The sequence below is a fragment of the Aquila chrysaetos genome, chromosome 10, assembly GCF_900496995.4.
Source record: "Aquila chrysaetos chrysaetos chromosome 10, bAquChr1.4, whole genome shotgun sequence".
Classification (NCBI taxonomy): Eukaryota; Metazoa; Chordata; class Aves; order Accipitriformes; family Accipitridae; genus Aquila; species Aquila chrysaetos.
In genome coordinates, this window is record NC_044013.1 from 14,786,489 (window position 1) to 14,808,272 (window position 21,784).

At 36.5% G+C, this 21,784-nt stretch overlaps 1 protein-coding gene and 1 long non-coding RNA gene across 5 annotated transcripts in view; one reads left to right on the plus strand and one right to left on the minus strand.

Moving 5' to 3' along the window:
• OPA1 (OPA1 mitochondrial dynamin like GTPase) overlaps positions 1-15,992 on the plus strand; it is a 60,004-nt gene extending 44,012 nt beyond the window's left edge. For all 4 annotated transcript variants that reach the window (XM_030029260.2, XM_030029262.2, XM_030029261.2 and 1 more), the window contains 2 exons: positions 13,359-13,436; positions 13,991-15,992. In XM_030029260.2, the coding sequence (XP_029885120.1) occupies positions 13,359-13,423 (65 nt within the window). In that variant the 3' untranslated portion in view covers positions 13,424-13,436; positions 13,991-15,992. The remainder of the gene's footprint in view (positions 1-13,358; positions 13,437-13,990) is intronic.
• Positions 5,296-10,577, minus strand: LOC121233617. Its single transcript, XR_005933485.1, has 2 exons — positions 10,091-10,577; positions 5,296-6,100 (listed from the first exon to the last, which is right to left on the minus strand). It is a non-coding gene; the product is annotated as an uncharacterized LOC121233617 (long non-coding RNA).
• Positions 15,993-21,784: the final 5,792 nt, after the last annotated feature.

Here is a 21,784-nt window from a genome sequence, read left to right on the forward strand (position 1 = left end):
TCACCCTATCTTGGATAGCCTCATCAGCAACAGGAAGAATTACATTTACTTTCCAGTTAGCACATGCATCTTGATTGTACTCATTGCTGAAGGACAAAATATTTTTATCTGAAACTTATATTCCACATAACTTAGTATTTTACTATATGCTTAGTTAAATCAGTATCTTAAATATACGATGTGCTAGGCTCTGTAAGAAGTAAAATGGGGTAGAGGGAGCTAAAAGTACAATGGTAAACAATATTTTAAAAGGAGAATTTCCACTCATAAAAATGCCTCTTTTAAGGACTGCCCTGTTTGTATTGCAGGCTTTAAGGCACTGCTTGTGGCTGGAGGGAGAATCTAGTCTCTAATGGTGGCAAGTCAGTCCCTCCAAATGCCTACAGCTGTGTTACGCGCAAGTGTGTGTAGCTATACACAAAGCTTTTCCACTTTCTCTTTTTTTAAAATATTCATTAGTCTTCATTTCTGTAATACCTTAGAAGATGGATCAGTCAGTGTATATCCTTTAATTCTATCAGTAATCTTTTCTAGTATTTACTACCTCATACTGTTTTCTCCTGTATTCATGTTTAACTTTTCTGAAGTGGCTGACATTGAACATTCATGCAGGCTGCCTCTGAACTTACTAAAAGATTTTAAATTTTAAATGTATTTTAAAGTGTTGGGGGCTTTCTGCAAAATTTGTTGAAATGGTAAAACTGCTGGCATTTTTGATGGCAATGCTTAAGTGGGTTGATTGTTTATAAAATACAATTCTTTGAAGTCACACCTTCCCTAGAACTATATCTTTTTAATTATGTTTTTCACTATAGGGTAATGCTTTTTTTTTTTTCTGGAAAAAATTAATACATAGGTGAAAGAATTTGATTTCAACATAAATAATATCTTTTCTGCTTTTTTATTTTTAACACAAATGATAGAGTAGTAATTTCAGCAGAAATACTCTATAGTTCTATGCAAAATTGGTAGCATGTGGATAAATCTTAACTTTCTGTAGGCTACTTTTTAACATGGCAATTCTTTTTAATGTTGAGCTCCTAGTGAAAGGCTTCCCAGAACTACCTAATTGTTTCCAGAATTCCACTCTGCTGGACTTGCTCTTTTTTATATAAAGGGCCAAAGCAAACTTCCTCAATATTGTGAACTTTGTACAGTAATTAAGTTGCCATACAACTTTCCAACACAAGATGGCAATGAATGGCCTTTATAGGAGGAGTGGGGAGGATGAGCATGTAGCAGAGCTGGTGCCGAGCCTCCTGTCTCTGGTTACTTTTTCTCACTTTTTTGATGCATGTGCATGGCTTAGGCAGTTGGTATTGGTTTCTTGGATGTTAGGTTTTTTCTTCTGGGAGGAAGAAGCACTTGCCTAGCCTTGTCCCTCTTGTTTTCTACTCTGGGTTTTTTTGTTTGCTTGTAGGACATATAATTTATGAAGATTGTAAGGGGTGGTCACTTTATCTGTTACACATTCCTCATTAGCAACTGTATGGAAAGTATTAGTTTAGTAAGCTTTGTTACTGAAAAACTATTATGAACTGAATGCTTTAACCATTTTGGAAAGGAAATGGGATCCTCCAGTGTCTTATCCTAAACCTAAGCTACATATATCCATAATGCAGTAGCATTTAAAACATGCTAGGTGGTGCACATGTACATTGAATACTTATGGTGAATCCTAGCTTCAGGCAGTCAGCAGGAGCTTTGCCATTGACTTCACTAGAGATGAAATTTCACAGACTCCAAAGAAATACATATGCTCTGTCTTCACTTATTTCTTCTCCTTTATTCCTTTTAAACAGCTAAACTATGAATGTTGCAAAGGCATCTTTTATGTGCACAGGATAAACACATACAAGTGTAGTACAAGCAAAGCATCTTTCCTAGGTCAGCATACTATTCATCCAGTATCCTGTTCCCTCACAAGTTAAGAAAGGAGAAGAAAACCCAGAGCTTCACCAAATTATAAGTAAAACCACGTGCATTTACACAGGGAGAGTCATTGGCAGGAGGTGGGAAGGGACTTGCGGAATGCCTGTGGAAACTTGATCCTGAAATTACTAGGTATGAATGTGAAGGGGTCAGCCTCCAAGTTCATTTGTCAGTGATATTGACACCTGTACAGGTGTCGTGGGCTAGCTGAGGCTTCATTCTGCACAAAAGCTTTTTGAAACTTTTGAGGAGTGAGCCCTCACATGAAGAAAAGATAGCTTAGGGCCATTTGTTTAAATTCTGTCATACATTTGTAAGGTATGAAATATAACAGTTTGCAGAACTTAATTATTTTCTTCTAAAGACTAAAACATAGAAAAACTAAATAAACCAGTGTTACAGTAAAATATTTTCAAGTTTTGTATCTAAAGTCATTGCTTTAAAGTCACTGCATTAAATTCTTAACTTTTTCTCTTCTGTTGAATCCATTAGTGTTGAATATAAACCTTTTGCAAACTTTGAGCATGAATTATTTAATATCATATATGCGTATAATAAACTTGCAGTTTTAATGGAGTTGGAAAGCTAATGTTAGCTAAGGTTGGTACTTCCATATGCAAGTTGCTGACTCAGGATCTGGAATTCCTGTGATGTGTATTTGGCTAAGCTGAGTGGACTCTGTCATGTCTGTTGTATGTAACAAACTGATTTAAATCCAAGCAAGTCTCCTTTTTTGTTACCCATTTATGCAAAGTTGGGGATAAAATCTGTGAGCAGTACTTTGCAGATAATGACTTGCTCTGTGGTTACTTTTTTTTTTTTTTCTTTCATTGCTGTTAGCAGCAGAATAAAAATGTTGTGTGAAACTAATCCTATATTGTGGTCATTACTGTAGCCTAATTAAATTTCAGTCCCTTGAGGTGACTGTCAACACTATTTTGATTTGACCTCTGTCCTACATGACATTGCTGATTACATGTGCTCCTTAAAATCATGCTTTGACTTGGCTTTCTAAAGCCTTTGGTTCCATTTTCTCTTCTATTATGAGCTTCAACTCTTTTAAAAGGTCACAACATTTCATAGGGGGTAAAGCTCAGCTGTAGTGGGAAAGATCTCTCAAATAAGCAGATCTTGGGTAATTTTCCTGTAGAAACCAGAGGCAGACAAAACAGCTCAAAAGGCAGTGGTTCGTAGTCCTTAAATCAATCCTTAAGGTGCTTGTTCAGAACCAACATCGTTTTCAGTGTTTACAAGATAAAGAAAAAAAGGTATAATTTTGAAGATATTTGAATGTAGAGCCCAGATGTCGGCTCTGCTGCTCAGAGACAGACATGGGAAAGAGGAAAGCATCCTAGGAAATGCAAAAGGAGGAGTAATTTTATTAGAATCTGCAGAATTACTGTTATTTTGTGCTGTCATTTCTTCCATGATGCTTAAATATTGGAGTTTTAGAAGCTACCTAAGTAAAAATATAATCACTTCATAGTTGTGAGACAATTCACAGAAGCGACAGTAGTCTTGCTTTGCGCCTTTCAGTCGGTCATAGCAGTGAGGAGCTAGTCTGATCCTGAGTTGGCAGAATGTTACACCAGGAAATGTTGTGGCCTTCTAACCAGACAGAAGCAGAGCAGCCCTTTCCCCTGAGAATCACCAAACATATCTCCGACTTCTGCTAAGCATGTGCCAGGGTAGCTGCTCTCTTCACAGTCCCCTGCCAGCAGCTTCCCCCAGGACATTAATATAGCCTGCATCTTATCAGAGGCTGGTTGTCATTTAGAGCACATTCATTTCTGCCCAAATCTCAATCAGTCAAATAAAGTGGTCGTGTGGGCTGTCTGTGTCTAATGAGTTCAAGCTTGTGCTGGTGGCAGTCTGACTCCTGTGCTCCCTTTGAGCTCTGTAGAGGTCCTGGTGCTCCCTGGTGCAGGAAGTCAGTGGCCAATGGGCTTGGAATCAGTCTGTGCAGCTGTGTCTTCAATTTCCCCTACCTTTGAACATGAGCAAGTCATCAGCAATGCATTCCATTATTTTTAGTAGATTTGCTAACTTTCTGGTACTTTCTTAGAGTGCAAATTAATGATTTTTGCATGATTGCCATATTTTTAATTCCATGTAGATAATTTATGAAATTAACCCAAGCAAGTGTGCTTTGACATGAAAGACACTGGTTGAATGTTTATAGGGAGGCTTTTGGGGTGGTTTTTTCCCCTCTCTGAGTTTTGGGGCAGCTGCACAAAACTAATGAATTAAAACCAGAAGAATGTGTAGGACGGTCTGTGTCAAAGTGCAGATAAGGTAGTTCCTGCTTTGTGTCATGGCAGAACGTGCTTTAAAAAGCTTCATCTTCTCAGAGAGGGAAGTAATCCTCAAGGGAGAACATACATCACTTGTAAACCTCCTGTGATAGAGTGATGGTTTACTTAACTTAAGAATCCCAGATGACCAAAGTCTGTCTGCTGTGATTTCTTAAAGTTATTGATGAAGAGTTAGGCACTGATGTCCAGGTTCTAAAATGGATCCTTACAAAGTTCAGCACATTTGTCACTGACTAAGAGAAGCCTATCACTTAAGGTTGACATTGAAAAACAATGATAAACTGCTACATGAGTAATGACATATTTAATGCCTGTTAATCTTACCCTAGACCTATGTCTCTTGTACTCGAGGGTCATTCTGGTGTTGTCTGCCAAATTTACTTTTTTCCTAAAATTTCCTTAATGATGCAAGGATCAAAACATCTAATTGGATGCTATTTTCTTTTTAGTACTGGTTGCTTATGAGGGTACCTATTAATCAAAATTTAAATAAGTACTTATCATGGACAGGTTACTATTTGTATAAATGCAAACTTTTAAACTGACCAATGTATGTATTTGTTTTGAACTAGCATAGAACTGTGGAGTGTAATATTCACATTTCCAAAAGCTGGAGAAGTCAGTGTCGTGTATATTGCACATTGTTAATGTTGTAGTGGACTCCACTTTGCTTCTAATTTGGAAGTCTATATAAAAACAAAAGGGAGGGAAATCTTTTCAGCTAGCGAATGATAACAAACTAAGAAAAAATAATAGAACAACCTGTTTTTCTTCAGAGCATGATGACTTGAACTTCATTTTTGATAGCCAGAAACTTACTATGATCTAAAACTTTCTCATCACCATTTCATTTTCTGACATCATATTTTAGAGACCCTTTCACCTAAATAGTCCTGATAGCATATTATTTTATTATCTAGCTAACTGCTGAGTATGCTTTATTTTGGGTGGAAAACCAACATATATCAGTTATTTCTTATGTTAAAGTCTCTTTACAGTTTTATAGCCTTAAGGTTACAGTAGACCTTACATAAGTAATTGACCTTTATAGCTGTATATGTCCTTTCTGCATAAGAAAAAGTTAAGTTGTTTTTTTTTTTTTTTACATCACTGGATGAATCATTGGGTAATATTTCTGGTTTGCCTCTATACTTTTCGCTATTTCCACCCAAAATAATGAGCATCATCATGTTCTGATTCATTCTAGCTTAACAGTTTTTATTTTTAAATTAAATCTTTCTGTGTCCGTAAGTCTGATTCAAGACGTCAGTCTGTTTTATGAGGTTGCCTTGTCATTTGCTACTAAGCTCCTTCTAGCTGTCCAGTAAGCAGGACAGCTAAATTCTGTTAAAAGATTGGGTTATTAGAACAGTTTTAATTAAAAATCTAAGATAGAGACAGAGGACTGAGAGGTGCTCTGTCCTACCTTGCTATTGCAGACACTGTGACTCTCATAAACTTGCAGCTTAATATAGGTTAATAATAATTTGTACATTAAGCTAACCTTAATGACAATATAGAAACATATACTTGTTTGTGACTTCACATCATGATTTGGTAATACTTAGTTTCTTTTCTGTAGACAGGCGAGGCTGATGTGTAATAGCCCATAGAAACATATCTTGTATAAAGTCAGTAGTCTACATAGTTGTCAGTTTTGCTTCAGCCCCATAGCTCAGTTCTCATATGCTCTGTCAGAGACAGGAAGATTTCGTGCTTGCCAGCCTGAGGAGCCCCAGGGACAGCTCCAAGAAATACAGTCAACTTCTGTTCTGTTTAACTGAGGAGGGGTAAATGAGTTGCCAAAGCTGTTTCATTAAGCTGCAGAGGTCTTGCTTGTGAATCTGAAGCAGCTATAGATCAAGACATTGATTGTTTAGTAAGCTACAGTTTCATCAGCGCAATGCACAATTCCTGTTTCTGGTGCTAAAAAGCATTGTTAGTAATGCTAAAATAACGTTCCGATGCTCAATACCTTGTAAAAATAGCTGAAGTGTTTTCAGACAAGCTCTCATCTACTACTGCCTGGTTATCTTAAGTCTGAAATAAAGGTGATACTGTTTTGTACAGGCAGCTGGTAGCTTTGCTCAGCTATGATATGCAGGGATTCATAATTACTTCCAACAAAAGTGACTTCAGTGGTGACAGCTCTGATTTTTTTTTTTTTTTTTTTTCTGTCTAAAATGACTTCTTAAGACTAAGATTTTTATTATGTTTCTACAGCAGGCTAAATATACAATCTGGAGGTGATCTCTTCCTGTTTTAGAGGTAGATTCACCTACAACAGGGAAAAGAAAAAATGAACACTATATATGTGTCTCTGTAAGAAACAGGCTCCTTGACATTTTCTCCTGGCTTTTCAAGCAGTTCACCAGCAGGCAGTTGTTGATGAACTCATATCCATGAAACTGATATGTTGACTTACCCTTGGATGTTTTAATAGTGAAATTAAAATAGTATGTTTAGTGTCTTGTCTTGTTCTAGGGTTTAAAATAAATATTCCTGAGAGGACACTGAAATACTATCTTCTCTAATAATGAAAGCATCTCACCTGATGCACTTGGATGGTTAGAGTGGGTCACTGTCCTTCTCATTGTCTTTCTGAAACTGATAACTGGAGTACAGGTATTCTGGAGGTTGCTCAGATTAAAATACCTTTTATCTTAGGATGGCAAAGGGATTTAAGGCAAGTAGAAAAGTTGTCAGTAACTGGTGAATATAATAGTGGATGTCTAGCTTTATATATCTGAGCAGGGAAGCCTGACTTACAAATGTATTTACAACATTTTTGTATCATAATTATCCCATTCCAGTGAGTATGCTTTGAAGTCAGAATTTATAGAAAGAACAAAATTAAACTGGCTGCAAATTCAAATCTCATTATAGATTGCAATACATATATGAAACGTTTTCTAAAAAATAAAGAAAAGCAACTACGATATAGCATCAGTTAGCATCTTCATTCAGTCTAATTACTAGTAACTAAAGAATATGCTAGCTATTTTCTGCAAGCTTGCATTTTAAAGGCTGTATATTTTTAATGATTCATGGATTTACTACATGAACTATTATAAATTCCACTTAAACTTTTTAGGGTTCTGCAGTGCTTTTATTACACTAATGAGCTAATTGTTTAAGAATCATTCACATGATTCATCCTCCTGCTCAGCCTTTTTTAAAAAACTTTTAGCTGCTGAAACTCTTGACAAACCAATATTTATAGCAGTTTGACAGCAGGATGAGGAAAAGCGTTTGTCTTTGTAGCAGCTTAAAGAAAGGCCTTTCCAGCACCCAGCCATGCAGTTACAATCTTGACCTCTTTCTTATGCTGGGAACATACATACAGCAGACAAGCAGTACCTCCCATGTGTTTTCTTGACCCTTTGACTGTCCATTCACTTCCCATCTGTTTTGCAGCCTTAAAGGAACAGAGGGGGCCCTCTACTTATAAATCTGTCTTTGCAGCTGATAAATGATATTCTGTCTCTTTAAGGGCAGCCTGGGTGGTTTTGCCTTCTCCCCCCCCCCCCCCCCCCCCAAAAAAAAAAAAACCTTAGCTTTCCTCTTGGCCTCATCCAGAGGAAAATATGGTATGTGAACAAGGGGAAACTGGCAAAAAATGTGATGGGTAGTTTCAAAGGATTTTCTAAAATTCAGCAGGACATGACCTTGCAATGATCAGTAAATTATAGTAGCTGTTAGGCTGTGGTTGTGTGAGACATGAGAAAGCATGTTGATGCAGGTCTTGTAACTGTGGGTGGAAAGTCTGCTTTCTGGGGCATTATTTGGAGTGGCTGGGAGCGTGCCGCCTCATACTATTTCAACAAGAAGTAAAGCTTTTGCATGGCCATTAGAAAATCGAGGAATGTGGTACAAAAGGCTGAACTCCAAAGAGGTGATCCCCGCCCCCCCCCCCCCCCCCTTCCCCACCTGACTGTTCACTGGGGGTCATATAAAGCTATGGGGTTTGTGTCTTAGGTAGCCCGAAGCTTAAATTTGACTTTCAATAGGAAACTGTGGATCAACATTTCCAGTTTTTAATGGTGTGCTTCTGGGCATTCTGATGAAATCTGACTACAGACTGGGCTTTCCTTTTTACTAGAGGAAAGATGATGCATTCACAGCAGTAAATTCAACATTTCTGCCTCTATGGTTAATTAACCAGAACATAGAAGTAGCACAGCAAGCAGTAAGAATGTTTATAGGCAAGGAAAGGATTAAGAAAGGAAGGAAGAAAAAAAAAAAGAGGGGACTAAAGTCTAAGCACAATCCAGAGCAAAAGGAGTAACAACCCTGAGCTTTCAAGTATCAAAGCCATGTAAACATTAGTTGGAGGTAGAAATCACTTTAATGTAGAACAGGAGGATTTATAATGAGGTATTAACACATTTTTATCGTGGTTATTTCATGCTATAAGTTTCATCAAAGTTCAAAATAAAGATGGATCTGTGTCCAGAAAGATTTTTACAATTTTTCTTGATGCTGCAACTGAAATTTGATGTCCTATGGGCAAACTCGTAAACAGGTGAAGGGAAAGCTTTCTGATTTGTCTAAAACATTCATGCAGTTTTCTCCCTGTTGTGGCACAGACAGACATTAACGTCTTTAAAATTCTGTGCTAAAACCATTGGGGTTTTTACAGGTAAGTATGTATGATTTGAATGTCTCAAAATTCATTTATCTTCAGAAGCATAAGCAAGACAGGCTTTGTGGGCAGAGGCCACATCTTTTATTAAACCAATTAATGCAGTTGGAAAATACCTAGAAAACTTTTTCTTGCTACTTAGAGCATGGTTGAAATAAATCAGTAATGTACTTTGCTTTTGTAATTTGTGTTTAATATTATTTTGAGATTATTTGGCCTTACATCAGGAGATTCGTTTGATAACTTTAGCTATTTCATTTTAGCAGTGATTCCCCAGCTTCTGCACTGTTAATTAGTAGGTCAGCTCAGCTACCTGAGGCAGCAATCAGCAAGCAAGCACTCCTTGTAAGACTGAATATTTCAGGGGTTTCCCTTCTGAACAGCTTATGATATTAGTAAAACCAAACTTTATCTGTGGCTGCATCTTTCTGTGTTCACAGTGTATCCAAATCCTCATTACTGATCAATTAGTCTGGTTTTGAGCCTTTTAGATTTAGGATCACAGGATTAATGAAAAGAAAATGAGTAGGTAGCAATATCATTTCATATGGAGATAAGGAGAGACTGAGCATAAATGAGCACCTCAAGACGTCTGAATAAAGAATTTCCTCATTCTGTCAGTGAAGTTTTATGGGATATGGAGGGAGGATTATGGGAATATTCATGACCAGATCAAGAGGCATAATGAGTTGATGTATGAACCAGCTTATCTTTTAGGTAAACACGGGGTAAATGGGAAGTAGAATAGCCATTCATTGCCCCTAGGCCTGTGAATTTTACTATTCTAAAGATGGAAACAAGGGTTTAGTTACAGTAAGTCTTCAATGATTTCATTTGATTTTTCATCAGTGTTTAGCCGATGCTGGAAGAATTATGTATTTGTAACTTCAGGTCTGCATTAAACTTCCAAAGACCACGCTGTCTTTCTAGAATCCAGTTTAAGCGATAGTGTGTATTTAAAATTCTGCAGTACTGTATAATAAGAGTATAGTACTTCAACAGCCTTCTGTGATATTGGAGCATTGTATAACAGTGCTGGGGTAGTTCAGCCTGTTAGAAAAATAATTTGCTAGCAAGCTGAATGCTTTTAATCTGTGGCTTACTTGTACATTTTAAAACACAGTATCACAAAACCTAGAAAGAGCAACAGGTCATCTTTGTCTATCCCTTAATTTACTTATATATTAAGTATTCTTACCTGAAACCCAAATGATGTTCTGGGTTTGGCACATTGATAAACGTTCCTCAAAACAAAATGTACTATAACTTACAAGTGTAAGTCACTAGTATTTTGATCTAGGTGTCAATCAAAACCCTGCAAATGTGGGTACACAGCTTGTACATTTCACAGAGGAGAGAACTTCCCCAAATAAAGATGGGTAACATCTGACTCTTGAATTGTAACAATTAATTGTTCCAAATGCAATGTCACATGGTGCTGTTGAAACTATGGGCAGTTATCCCAGAATTGCAGACCCTGCACTTGCACTCATTAGAAGAGTTCTGCCTGAGCATTGATATTTACTGGTTTATTAAGATTAGTGTTGTGTAAATACATAACTCTGCCATTAGCCTATTCAAAAAGTAAACCAATGTAGCAGACTGCTTCTCTATGCTACAGAATGGACTTGTGGGAAAATGTTAAAAGTTGGCTGGGGTCTGCTGCTGCAAAAGGCTTTACTACTGCTAAGAATACAGGGCATAGCATGAATAATTGCAGCTCTTTGGCAGTCATTGTAACTGTTCTTTTTTAAGAATAGGCAGCATGTTTTTTCAAAATATTAAATTACCTCAAGACCTCATAATTATTACAGTTAAGCAATCATTTCAATTCAGTCTAAGTATAAAAACTAATAAAGTGCTCATAATATGGAGTCAATTTTAGTATGTCTGTTCTCTGAGCAAACACAGCTGATTCAGTATATTCTGGTGGAATACATATTTGCTATCCTGTTATTTTAATATGCCCTAATCAGAAAATTAAAATCGATTTTTGTTGGCACAAACCTTTTTTTAAGGATGAAATAATAATTATAGATTTTTGCTGATGCGATTAATTTTCAGGACTGGAATATTTCATTAGCAAGAGGTTGAGGAGGGAAAGTGTTTGCATTTAATACAGCTAAATCTGCCTGCTTTCACTGAGTCTAATGGCTTGATCAATATACAGAACATACTTAGGGAAAGCATGTAGCAATTAAAAAAAAAATCCATATAAAAAATAAAGCTATTGAAAGCACAACATGAAGAGATCTTCTGGGTCATGAGATCTAATCTCCAGTTATCACTGGCAACTGCTGCTCAATTTGGAGAGTGAGGTCCAGGATTAATAATTTCCAAAAGTATGTCAACTCTGTCCAAGATAATAGGACATTATTTCAAAGGCTAATTTTGTAAACATACACAGAGCATCAGTATTGGAAGCAGAGCTAAGTAGTTGCCTAAATAAATGCCATAGAATTAATGTTTTCATTACACAAAGAGGTTTATATACTGACATGCAAACAATACATATTCTTTTTTATTTAAAAAGATAGTAATGAAAACGCTTTGAATGTGCTTAGTAAGGAGAAGTGATCATGGGACTACTTTTTTTCATTGGAAGCTTTCAAAGATTCTCTGCTGAACTGAATTGAGGGTTGGGGTTTTTTTCCTTGTAAAAATCAGGTACTGCTGTTTCTTAACTTCCAAGATACAGCTTCTGCCCTCACACTGACTGTAATCTTAATTTAATATCAATGTACTTTAAAAAAACAAAATCAGCTGAAATTCAAGAAAGTTCTTTGGTGTTCTCTTTAGGACCCAGAGTGTGATTCAGCCTCACTGTACTTATAGTATAGTATAGTGTTTGTAGATAAGCACCACTGGGGAAGGGGACACTGAAGTGTTGAAAATATAAGTGGCTTGCCCTTCGTCACCTAAGAATTGCATGATAAAGATATGTTTGAGATTTCTTCATCCTCATGCAGGATATTTTCCATATTTTATTTCAAATACTAACTAAAATTCTCTACTTCTCTTAGAACAGGACTACAGGGTTTTGTTGAGATTTTATTATTGTTATTATCATTATTATTAGAGTTACTCTAAAATGGATTTCATAACTGTCAGTGGGATTGTCACTTTGTTACTGAATGAAACTTTTAGTTCCCTTAGGTACTTTCTTAGAGCATTCTCTTTGGAGGTTATTTGTTTTTTTTCTCAACTCATGCTTATGTATCCCATTTAAGGCTGATAGTTTTATTTTTCTTCCTGGTTTGCTGCTATTTCAACTCAGCAAAGCAAGTTTATAACATGGTATTGCTAAAGAGAAGAAAACATTAATAAAAGATGTAAAAAAAAAAAAAAAAAAAAAAAAAAAAAAAGTCAAACCTTATATGTCATACAAGGGAACATACAGCTTTAATCCAATAGTATTTTTAGCTTGAAAAAAGAAAATTTTGTCCATGTTTATGCTTATCTAACTTATTGTTGTCTGTCCTACTGCTCTCCCCTGTTCCTTCATATTCTGAAGTGTGTGTTTCTCATGGCTATAATCACACACAGAAGGAGCTTCAAATGAGGAAGTGGTGAGAGAAAGACAGGAAATCTTGCAGGCTTTGGATTCCAGCTATGTTCTAAGTCTTGCTTCATAAGCAATTGAATAAATCAAATAGGTTATACCATGACAAGTGTTGTATGGAATTGAGAAAAGAGTGGAAAAATGCTTAAACCCCTGAATTTTTTCCAATCAATGTTGCCTTTTCATTTTCAGTAACTATTTGTAGTTGTGTTCAAGTCGTGTTTTTGTAGAGAAATAAACTCCCAGCTTTAGTATTTATATGAAATAAGATTCTGCCCACATCCATCTGGTTACTATTGAAATGCAAGGAAATAAAGTGCAAGTTTTAAACATTCTTAACATTGTGCGTGCCCTTTTGAATAGGTGTCTTGAATAGTGACATTTGGTTCCCTGAAATTCTCCCTGCTGAAAGGGCACTAGCTTTCAACTCTTTTTAGAATGATTAGTAGTGTTTGTGACACTTGCTGTGGAGAATGAGGATATTTGGTTAAAAGAGAAAGGGATTAGTGGGCATTATTTAAAAGACAACAACTCCCTATATGTAACAGGTGTACAGTAGTTCTGCTGTGCATGATCTAATGGAAATTTCAGGTTTTTGAAATACAAGATTTCTAGTATTGGATTGCTTTGATAAATTTTTTAATTATTAAATTAGCATGATAATCATAAAATATGTTTGTAGAAGTTCTTCAAATGGGACAGGGTTTCATTTCTTCTGATACAGAAAAATGTTCTAAATCTTAGTAATTAAGAAAATAAATGCATAGGGTAATATTGATGACAGCATTAGTTTTTGTTCATGTTTGCAGGTTTGGTTTTTTGTTTGGGGTTTTTTTTTCCCTTTCTGGGCATGTCCTCAATTAAGTAGTAGGTATTTGAACGCTGATGTTTTTAATTCCTCCAGAAAAAGTTCGGGAAATCCAGGAAAAACTTGAAGCCTTCATAGAAGCCCTCCATCAGGAAAAGTAGACTGTTCAAGCAGGTAATCATGTTTAGATAATAAAAAGATTGCTATGATTTTCTCATTGTTCAGTACAAAATTATTATCCATCTATTTTAGATGCATATGTTTTCATACAGACTTTGTGAAAATTCCTTTTTGTTTTATTCCAGTGCCTGGCTACTGCTGCTTCTTGCTTCTAATCTGCAGAACTATAGTTTCAGCTTTTATGCCACAAGCAGATATGAAACTTAGTAGAAATACAATTACTGGCTAGTTATTCAGATATTGTGAAACACTGTAGGCTATCTGATTACTCTCAGTTCATTATTTTTATCTGTGTTAAGAGAAAGAAGGCATAACTAACTGGAATCAAAATTAAGAGAACACTTTTCTTGTCTATAAAAGCACTTTGGTTTGTTTTCCGGTTTTGTTTTTTTTTTTCCCCTTAAAGGCTCTGTGTACTGTTAGCAAAAATATTTGCATGCAGATAATTTCCAAATTCATTTCTTCTATATTAATTCTCAAAAACATAAGCCTAAGTGCTGTCATATATTTGCACACATTTTAAAATAATCTCCTTTTTGTTTCAACAGCAACTTACACAAGAATGCACCCTTTTCCAGGATACATTGCACAAAGACGACTGAATAGAAATGGCTTTTGTGTCCCATTCTCTTTCTTATCTTTTGGAGAGCATCCTGAAATGTTGGAGGAGAAAGAAAATAATGTCTCATGGGATTGAGAAGTTCAGTTAAAATCCACCTGCTCTTTTAATTTTTGAAGCTACATGGACATGACAGAAGAATCTGACTTGTGTGTCAATGAGATAGCTTGGGAGTTCGATGAAGTTGTACATTTAAGGTGGCTTTTTTTTTTCCTTTCAGGAAAAAAAGCTCTTATTTTTGTCATCTGTCTTGTATGGTAGAGCTGGATCAGATTCATAAAATGATTTTATCTGTTATCATTCTCTTGCCTGCAAATGATCCTGGGAGTTTGACATAAAGTTTTAGTATTTGTATGTACATTAAAATGCCCTTCTAAGTAATGCCATTTATATTTGTTATGCTTTGTGTTGAAGCATTCTCTGATCACTCTGGTACAGATTTAAAAGCATGCTATTGAGCTCTTGAGAGGAAGTTGTGGATTTTGTTAAACTCTTAAACTCTTGAGAGACATCATCCAAGCAATTCCTGTAGTGCTTTCAAGTGAAAGTACAGACCGCTGTTCACTGACACCTGAAAAGGTTTGGCTCAGGAAATAATGTCAACAGCTGCTCCTTTTACCCGTTCTTTCCTAATATATGTTGTTACTATTGAATCATAGCCGATGACATTTCATTTCTGGGGTTGCACAGACTGTGATTTCCTTGTTAGCTCCTCCCTTCACCATAGGTACAAAGTAACCTGATTGAGTATGTGTGAAATGTAGAAAGATACTCTGTCCAACTTGTCCAACCTCCTTAACTAAAAAAGGAAAAATATAATTAATTTCATTTTTCTAACAGCTACTGTAAGACCAAAATTGCTTTTATAAGTGTTATGCACAAGGTCCTTCCACACCCGCTTGATTTCTATCATTCAGTATAGTAAAAATAGTAAGTAGTCTTTCTTTTACTGCCTTTCAGTTTTGCCATAGAAATGTCACTTCTGACAAATTTAAGCATGATATAGGCTCTGTATCATAGGTGCCTGGTGATTAATCACCACCATATTTTTCTGCCCACACTTTGCCACAAATGATCTGGACACACTTCTGAATACTTCTGTGGAAGAAGATGTTAGGCCTGAAACAGTTTGTTTTGCAGTTGTCTGATTATGTACATTGAAAAATTTATTTTTCCATTTTGAAAAGGCTGTTGATTTTGATGCATGGCAATTAAGAGAGGAATCTGAACATTTTCCAGCAGACACTATTTCTGTTTGCTCTCAGAGGAAACAATACAAAATTTGGTAAGATGTTCCCCAAATGTTCAGAAAAATTATTTAGTCAAGTGGACAAAAAGTGGAGTTATTCATAAAATGGTGTTGAGAGGTTAAATATTTCAAGGTGATCTAACTGAATGTTTTGGCTTATATCATCATCATCATTCTCTGAAGATAACTTCAGAAATGTAAGCTTGCACAATTCTGAAGGCAGAGTCCTTAGGTTGTATAGCAAGTGAAATATGTCTGTATTTCTGTTAAATTCCTCTTTGTAAAAAACCAAACACACACACCCCCAAAAAACAACAGCAAAAAGAATTTTTGCATTTACCTAGAGATCACTGTTTGAAACTTCTGCGTAATGTAAATGTTGCAAAATGTCGCATCCAGTGGCCCAGTGTTCATCTCTTTTAGTGTGATGTTCCTATAGTTTTACTTCCAACTTCTCTGTGCTGCTCATCTAAGACTTAGCATGTTGTATTCCATGAAAACTAGGTATTTATTGAATAAAAATGTAACTGAAGGAATAATAAAATGTGGGTTTTGAAGGCAGTGCTATTGCACCTAATTCAGAAGTCACTTTGGCCTTCTTTTTCTCATTTGTTAAATTGTGAAAAAGTATACTGTTAATGATATTAAAATGTCTGATTCAGAAGTGCTGTGTCAGCACCAAGTCACTGTACCAAGTGTTATCTTTTACTATATAAATTAATGATTACCTTACTGTTTGCGTAATACATTTAGACAAAGATGTCTTATGAAAAATCATTATGTTGAGAGTTTATCTCTCTGCAAGTTTAGATAATGAACTGATATTCAAAGTATAAATGAAGCCTGGTTATGGAGTGTTAGTTTCAGGTGCATTTAAAATAAACATGCTTACTGGGACAATGGATTTGAGAATTATAGAGTAGTCAGCTTACCAACCCATGAATTCCAGAATATATCTTTTTTCCTTATTTTTCTTTTAGATGAAGAAAAATCTTACAAAATCAATTGAAAAAAAAATATTCACTGTAAAACTGTGGTATTGAAGGTGCTGCACATTTGCTCTACAAAGCTTAAATGCAGACATGGGCATGTTAGGATCAGTGAAGAATTATAACTCTACATTAACTTGATTTCATGATTAAACTAACCAAAAATGGTCTTAACAAATATGTAACAGGTAATTTTATGCTGTTTTGATAGAATTTTATGTTAAGTTGAGAGTTACGGCAAGTTATGCTTATCTCACTACTAAGTTAGCGTCACTTAACAGAAGTAAAAATAGGCTTAAAAAGTGCTATTAGTAGTTATGTTAAGCAGCATAAGAAGGATGTGCCGACTATTACAATTTTTAGATAGTAAACACAATCATTTGAACTGTCTCTAAAATTAATGTGATACTGAAAAGTATGTTATTCCAAACAGTTTTGCACAAGTTCAGAGTATTTTTCTGTATTACATATACTACCTTCAGATTCTGCATAAAGCAATTTATTTTAAGGAGCAAAGACTAATCTGTAATTTCTGTGGCTTTTTGAGATTAGGGAGGGGATCAGCAAATGCAAGTATAAATTATTCCATAAATGGATATTTCATTTCCAAAGCATGTTCTTTACTGTCATGTAGATATGATAAGTTATTTCTGTTTTTCATGAAATGAGATGTTTGAGCCAAGGCTTAAATATTAATGGCCAAGGGTTTTTCTGTTGCTTCTTCATGAAGAAGGTACAAATGGTGCTTTTTCAAATGTCAAGAATTATTCCTTCTGAGTGGCTACTAGTAACGTCATCCTAAGTTATGAGACCATGAGAGAGATGAAAAATGTGGAAATGTATAAAAGTGTCAAAAGCAAGCATAGTTAAGTTAGAGGGTGAAAATGTCAAGTGAAGTTCTTAGTTATTACAAACATGCTGGTGTGTTCTATTTCACCATCAAGAATATATTAATCAATTTTTTGACTGAGTATATTTTGAACCTGAACTGAGTTATGGTGTATTTCCAAAGGTAAAGTTTAGAGAATTTAATTTTTGTGTATCTTAAATGTAACTTAGTAACTCTTAACAATTGCATTAAAAAAGATGCAAGAGATTTCATCACTTCAGCTGAGAAATGTTGAAATATGGGATCTCTAAGCCTGACCCAGGGCCCCTTGAGTCAGTTAGAACTCTTTGTTCTTGGTGGGATTTGGTCCTCAAGATGTCTGTGGGATATTTTTATGTCAGTGGAAGTGGTGCCATATGAACTCAGTCTGTGATGATACCTCTGTGTTTTTGCGGAGTTGCGGTGTGAGTTTTCTTTGACTATTTGGAATGTGTTTCTAGGTCTTGAGGTGCTTTAGGAAATGTTCCAGTCATGCTTCCTCACACAGATGGGATGTACAGTGGTGAAGATTACTCAGATATTGGGGTACCTCACAAGAACTTAGTATGTATGGCTATCTGAAAAAACAGCAGCTAATAAACTAGCTTCCCATATTTTCTTTTTACTTTAATTTCCTCAGGAAGCATTTGACTAGAGAACTGCATTGACTGAGAAGTAGAAACCTGCCCATTTCCAAAGCCTGGAGAGAAAGTAGAGGTTTGACTACAGTTCTGATTGCAAACTACTATGCTAGCCTGAACTACTGTATTTCCAGTTACTGCTGTCTTGTGTACCCACATGGTTCTTGATGCTTGACTTCCAGGCTAGGAGATGTTTTATGAACACTCTCTGATCACCTGCATAATGGAAATAAATACATTTTTCTATAGAGCTTAATAATTGGCTTAAAGAAAAAAAAAAAAACTACTTTCATCTTGACATGAAGATTTCAAGCAATCTTAATTCTTGGAGGATTCTATCACTTTACTTGGTATGATGCCCTTGCAGTGACTTGCAGTGATCTCCAAGGTACTTGATTATTTTATTTTTTATGTCAGTTTAGAGCTATTGGATCCTGTTCTATTTTGTAATTGGTTCACTAATCCATCTTCCCTTGCAGAAATATTTAAGACCATGACCAATCACTTGCTAGTTTTTGTTCAGTAAGATAAATGAAATGCATTGTAAAGCCCTTGCAAGATAGGTCCTATGTAGTCTGGTAACTCTTAACACTTACACTGTACTTTGACAAAAGTGGTATATGTTCTATATGGCTGTGATCACAGACCTTTTACAGAGCAAGGCTGTCATCCAGAATTTTTCAGTGTAAAATACTATACAGAAACAAAGGGAAGAAGCTGAAAGGATACAGAGATTGTAATGATTATTTATGCTACGGTGCTGGAATAGAAAACCCATGCAGATTTTTGCATACACAAATCTTGCTTGCATCTGCCATCACCTCAGTGCTGTGGCACATCAGAAGGTGAAATTATCCAAGCTGTTGTTCTGTAAGAAATGCTAAAAATCACAGGTATGATTTTAGGTTTGGCTGTAGAAGTGATTCAGGAAATAGTTCTGAAGGTGCTTCTGGAATAGTTTGTGAAACAACTCTAGAGCCAACCTCATAAACTGTTCTAGAAGTGTTTCTGAAACTGACTCTAGATAAGTGTTCTTGAGTTGGTGCCATCGGTCAGTGGCGAAATGTTTCCAGAAATGGCTCTAGAAGTGATTGTGGCAATAAAGCTGAGAGTTCAGTCTAGCAGCTATTGTAGTGTTTCTCAAATTGACTCTTGATGGGGTTTTAGGATGGTTCTGGAGATGAAATGAGCCTGCCATTGGCTGTGCAACTGATTCTGGAATAGGGTCTGGGAGCTGTTCTAGAGCCAATTCCAGAAGTATTTCTGGCCATTTCTGCTGAAAAGCTGCTTACTGTTCATAGCTACAAATGGTTGTGTGTTTGTGTTGCAGAACACTGATAGAAGGCTGTTCATTTGCTGCTGTTGGAAGTCTGTAGGATCTAAGAGGGCTTCCAGAGCAGTGCGTCCTAACCTGTCTGGTGATTTCACATTCTGATTTTAAAACAGATTTCTGACCTATCCGTGGTAGTGACAACTGGCAAGGACAACAATTAACTTTTTGAAGGTTCATCAGAGTGGTGCGTTTATTAACAACTTGGATTATACCATTCCTAATATATGGGAAGATGTGAAGTTTGGATTAAAAGGGTATTTTATAATAAATTTTATAACAGAAATAGTTTAAGTGTTGTATCCTCTTCAATATTTGAGAGACTTTTTTTCAAAAAAGAGCTGGGCATCACTGGACAAGCCTGACAGCTGCCACATCCTTAGAACTGCGAAGGATAAGCACATCCTGTTTGTTCTCTATTACTATCAACCTTACCATTTGGAAATTACATAACCTACCCTTAACTGACTCTGCATATTCATATTTCATAAAGAAGCATCTCTTCCAGACTGCTGGAAAACAGTAGATTGCACAACAAAAGCCTCTTTAGATCTAGAAATTATTTCACTGCAGAAATCATAACCAAAGATCATTTTCACTTCCATTTCAAGCAACTGTTCTCTCTTTGCTGGCCTCATGAAATAAGCATTAAGGTAACAGTATGCCCCCTATATTTAAGAACATTTGAAGCAGTATTTTGCCTCATCTCCACAAGCCAATTGCCTATGGCTTTTGATGTTTAGAGATGGAACATTCATTGCAACCTTCGTTACAATGAGTCTGTTCTGGTTCATGTGAAAATCAACATCCTTTTTTGTGTTGCTGCCTGACAGGATGCTACAATACTATTAGCATTTGCAAAGGGTTTGCTCTGTCTAATAGTGCAACCCCCAGACCACAGGCTGCTCAGTTTGTGTTTCTCTATTATGTGAAAGACACAAAGAAGCTGAAGGCTGGCAAAGGCCTGTCAAATCTTGTAATGTAGCGAGCGACCCCAGAGCTTCATTCTGCTTTATATCATCCCTTGTTCCCCATCCCACCCCTTTCCTTGAATGGGCTCTGAGGTAGGTAAATGAATTCAGCGGTATGGTAGGCGGATGATTCCTTTCTGACCTCATTCCTGTACCATTTGTTTCCAGGCTTGTTGGAGGGAAAGGGACATATCTGAACCTTTTGTTTCAAATAATTTTCTTGCAGGTTGGGGAGTTAATGCAGACCTTGTCTGAACTCACCCGAGCGGAAAGTGTTCTGGGTACAAGTCATGACACGCTTGGTCCCTTGGAGTTGGTAGATTAAAGGAGAAAGCAGTGAATTGGAATTCTTTCCCATTTGGCATTGCTTAAACACCTGGACACCTTTTCCCTTCCACCCCCACCTCCCCCCCCCCCAGTGTGCATATACTCTGTCATGCCTTGAAATGTCTGTCTTAAGAGCAGGCAAGAAGCAAACAAAGAACGACCTTTGAACAGCCCAGCTTTACATGTTTTAGTTGGGAAGATGTTGAGGCTGAGGCAAAAACTGAGTACAGCATACACTAACAACAATGGATTGCAAAGGAGTTTTTCAGACCTATGCCTGAAATTGGCAGAGAACTTCTTAGGTTTGAAGAGTCATGTTGGTTTGTTTAGGGATTGATCTTGGATTGTGTGTTTTGATGGTAAGAAAAGCAATGGTTCCCTGCATACCAGGACTGAATCTTAGGAGCGATGAGACCTTTCATGCCAGAGTTGCCAGAGCTGTGCATCCTTGAAGATTCTTTTGTAGAAGGAAGGCTGGAGGAATGTGACCGGTAGCAAAATGTGAGGTGGGAATACCACCATAGCTATCCTGCATAGTTGTAAGTTTGTCCTCTGCGCTGTCAATGCCATGATGTCTGGAGCGTCATTCGTACGTCCCGAGTAATGGATTCCTAAGGTATCAAACATAACACAAAAATATTACTCCCTCCAAGTCTTAATTGTACACAGCAATAAGTTTGCGTTGTCTGAAGTGTAGAATCGTAAGTAAACCACAACAGGAACCGATCTACATTATTTCACTCTCGGTATTCATGGAGGTGTTCTGCTGAAGAGAAATGTTCTGGGTAACTTGAACTGCCACAGCAGCATACACCTGGGAGGAAAATGGGAGATGCACAGCAATCTCCATCTACTTAGCCCAGTAGTAATCTAGTGAGAGGCCTGTTTATCATTTTGGCTTATCACTTTGTGTTGCGTGTATGCTTTACAGAAGGCTTCGACAAGCCAAGTCAGACACTGGGACAAATCTGCAAGAACATCAGGCCTCAGAGTTGGTATGAGACACAGACATAAAGGGAATGAAAGAGGATTGTCATACCCCAGGTAAGGGTGTTGCCTTAAAAAAATGTAGATATGTTAGTGATTTGATGTTGTTGGACTGTAACTTGAATGTACAGACATAAGGGATATTGTCTATCACATTGATGCCTATGCATATTAATGTATTTTCTGCATGTACTTATAGAACTACATTAATAATGACATGTTATGAAATACATAGTATTAGGCTTGAAAAGCAAACTTCCACATTCTGCACAGATTCAGGGCATCCCCCAAACAAACCCTGTTCATGCTTCATTTGTGATTCCTCTGTGGTATGTTTGTATATCTCGGGTGGAAGATGAGC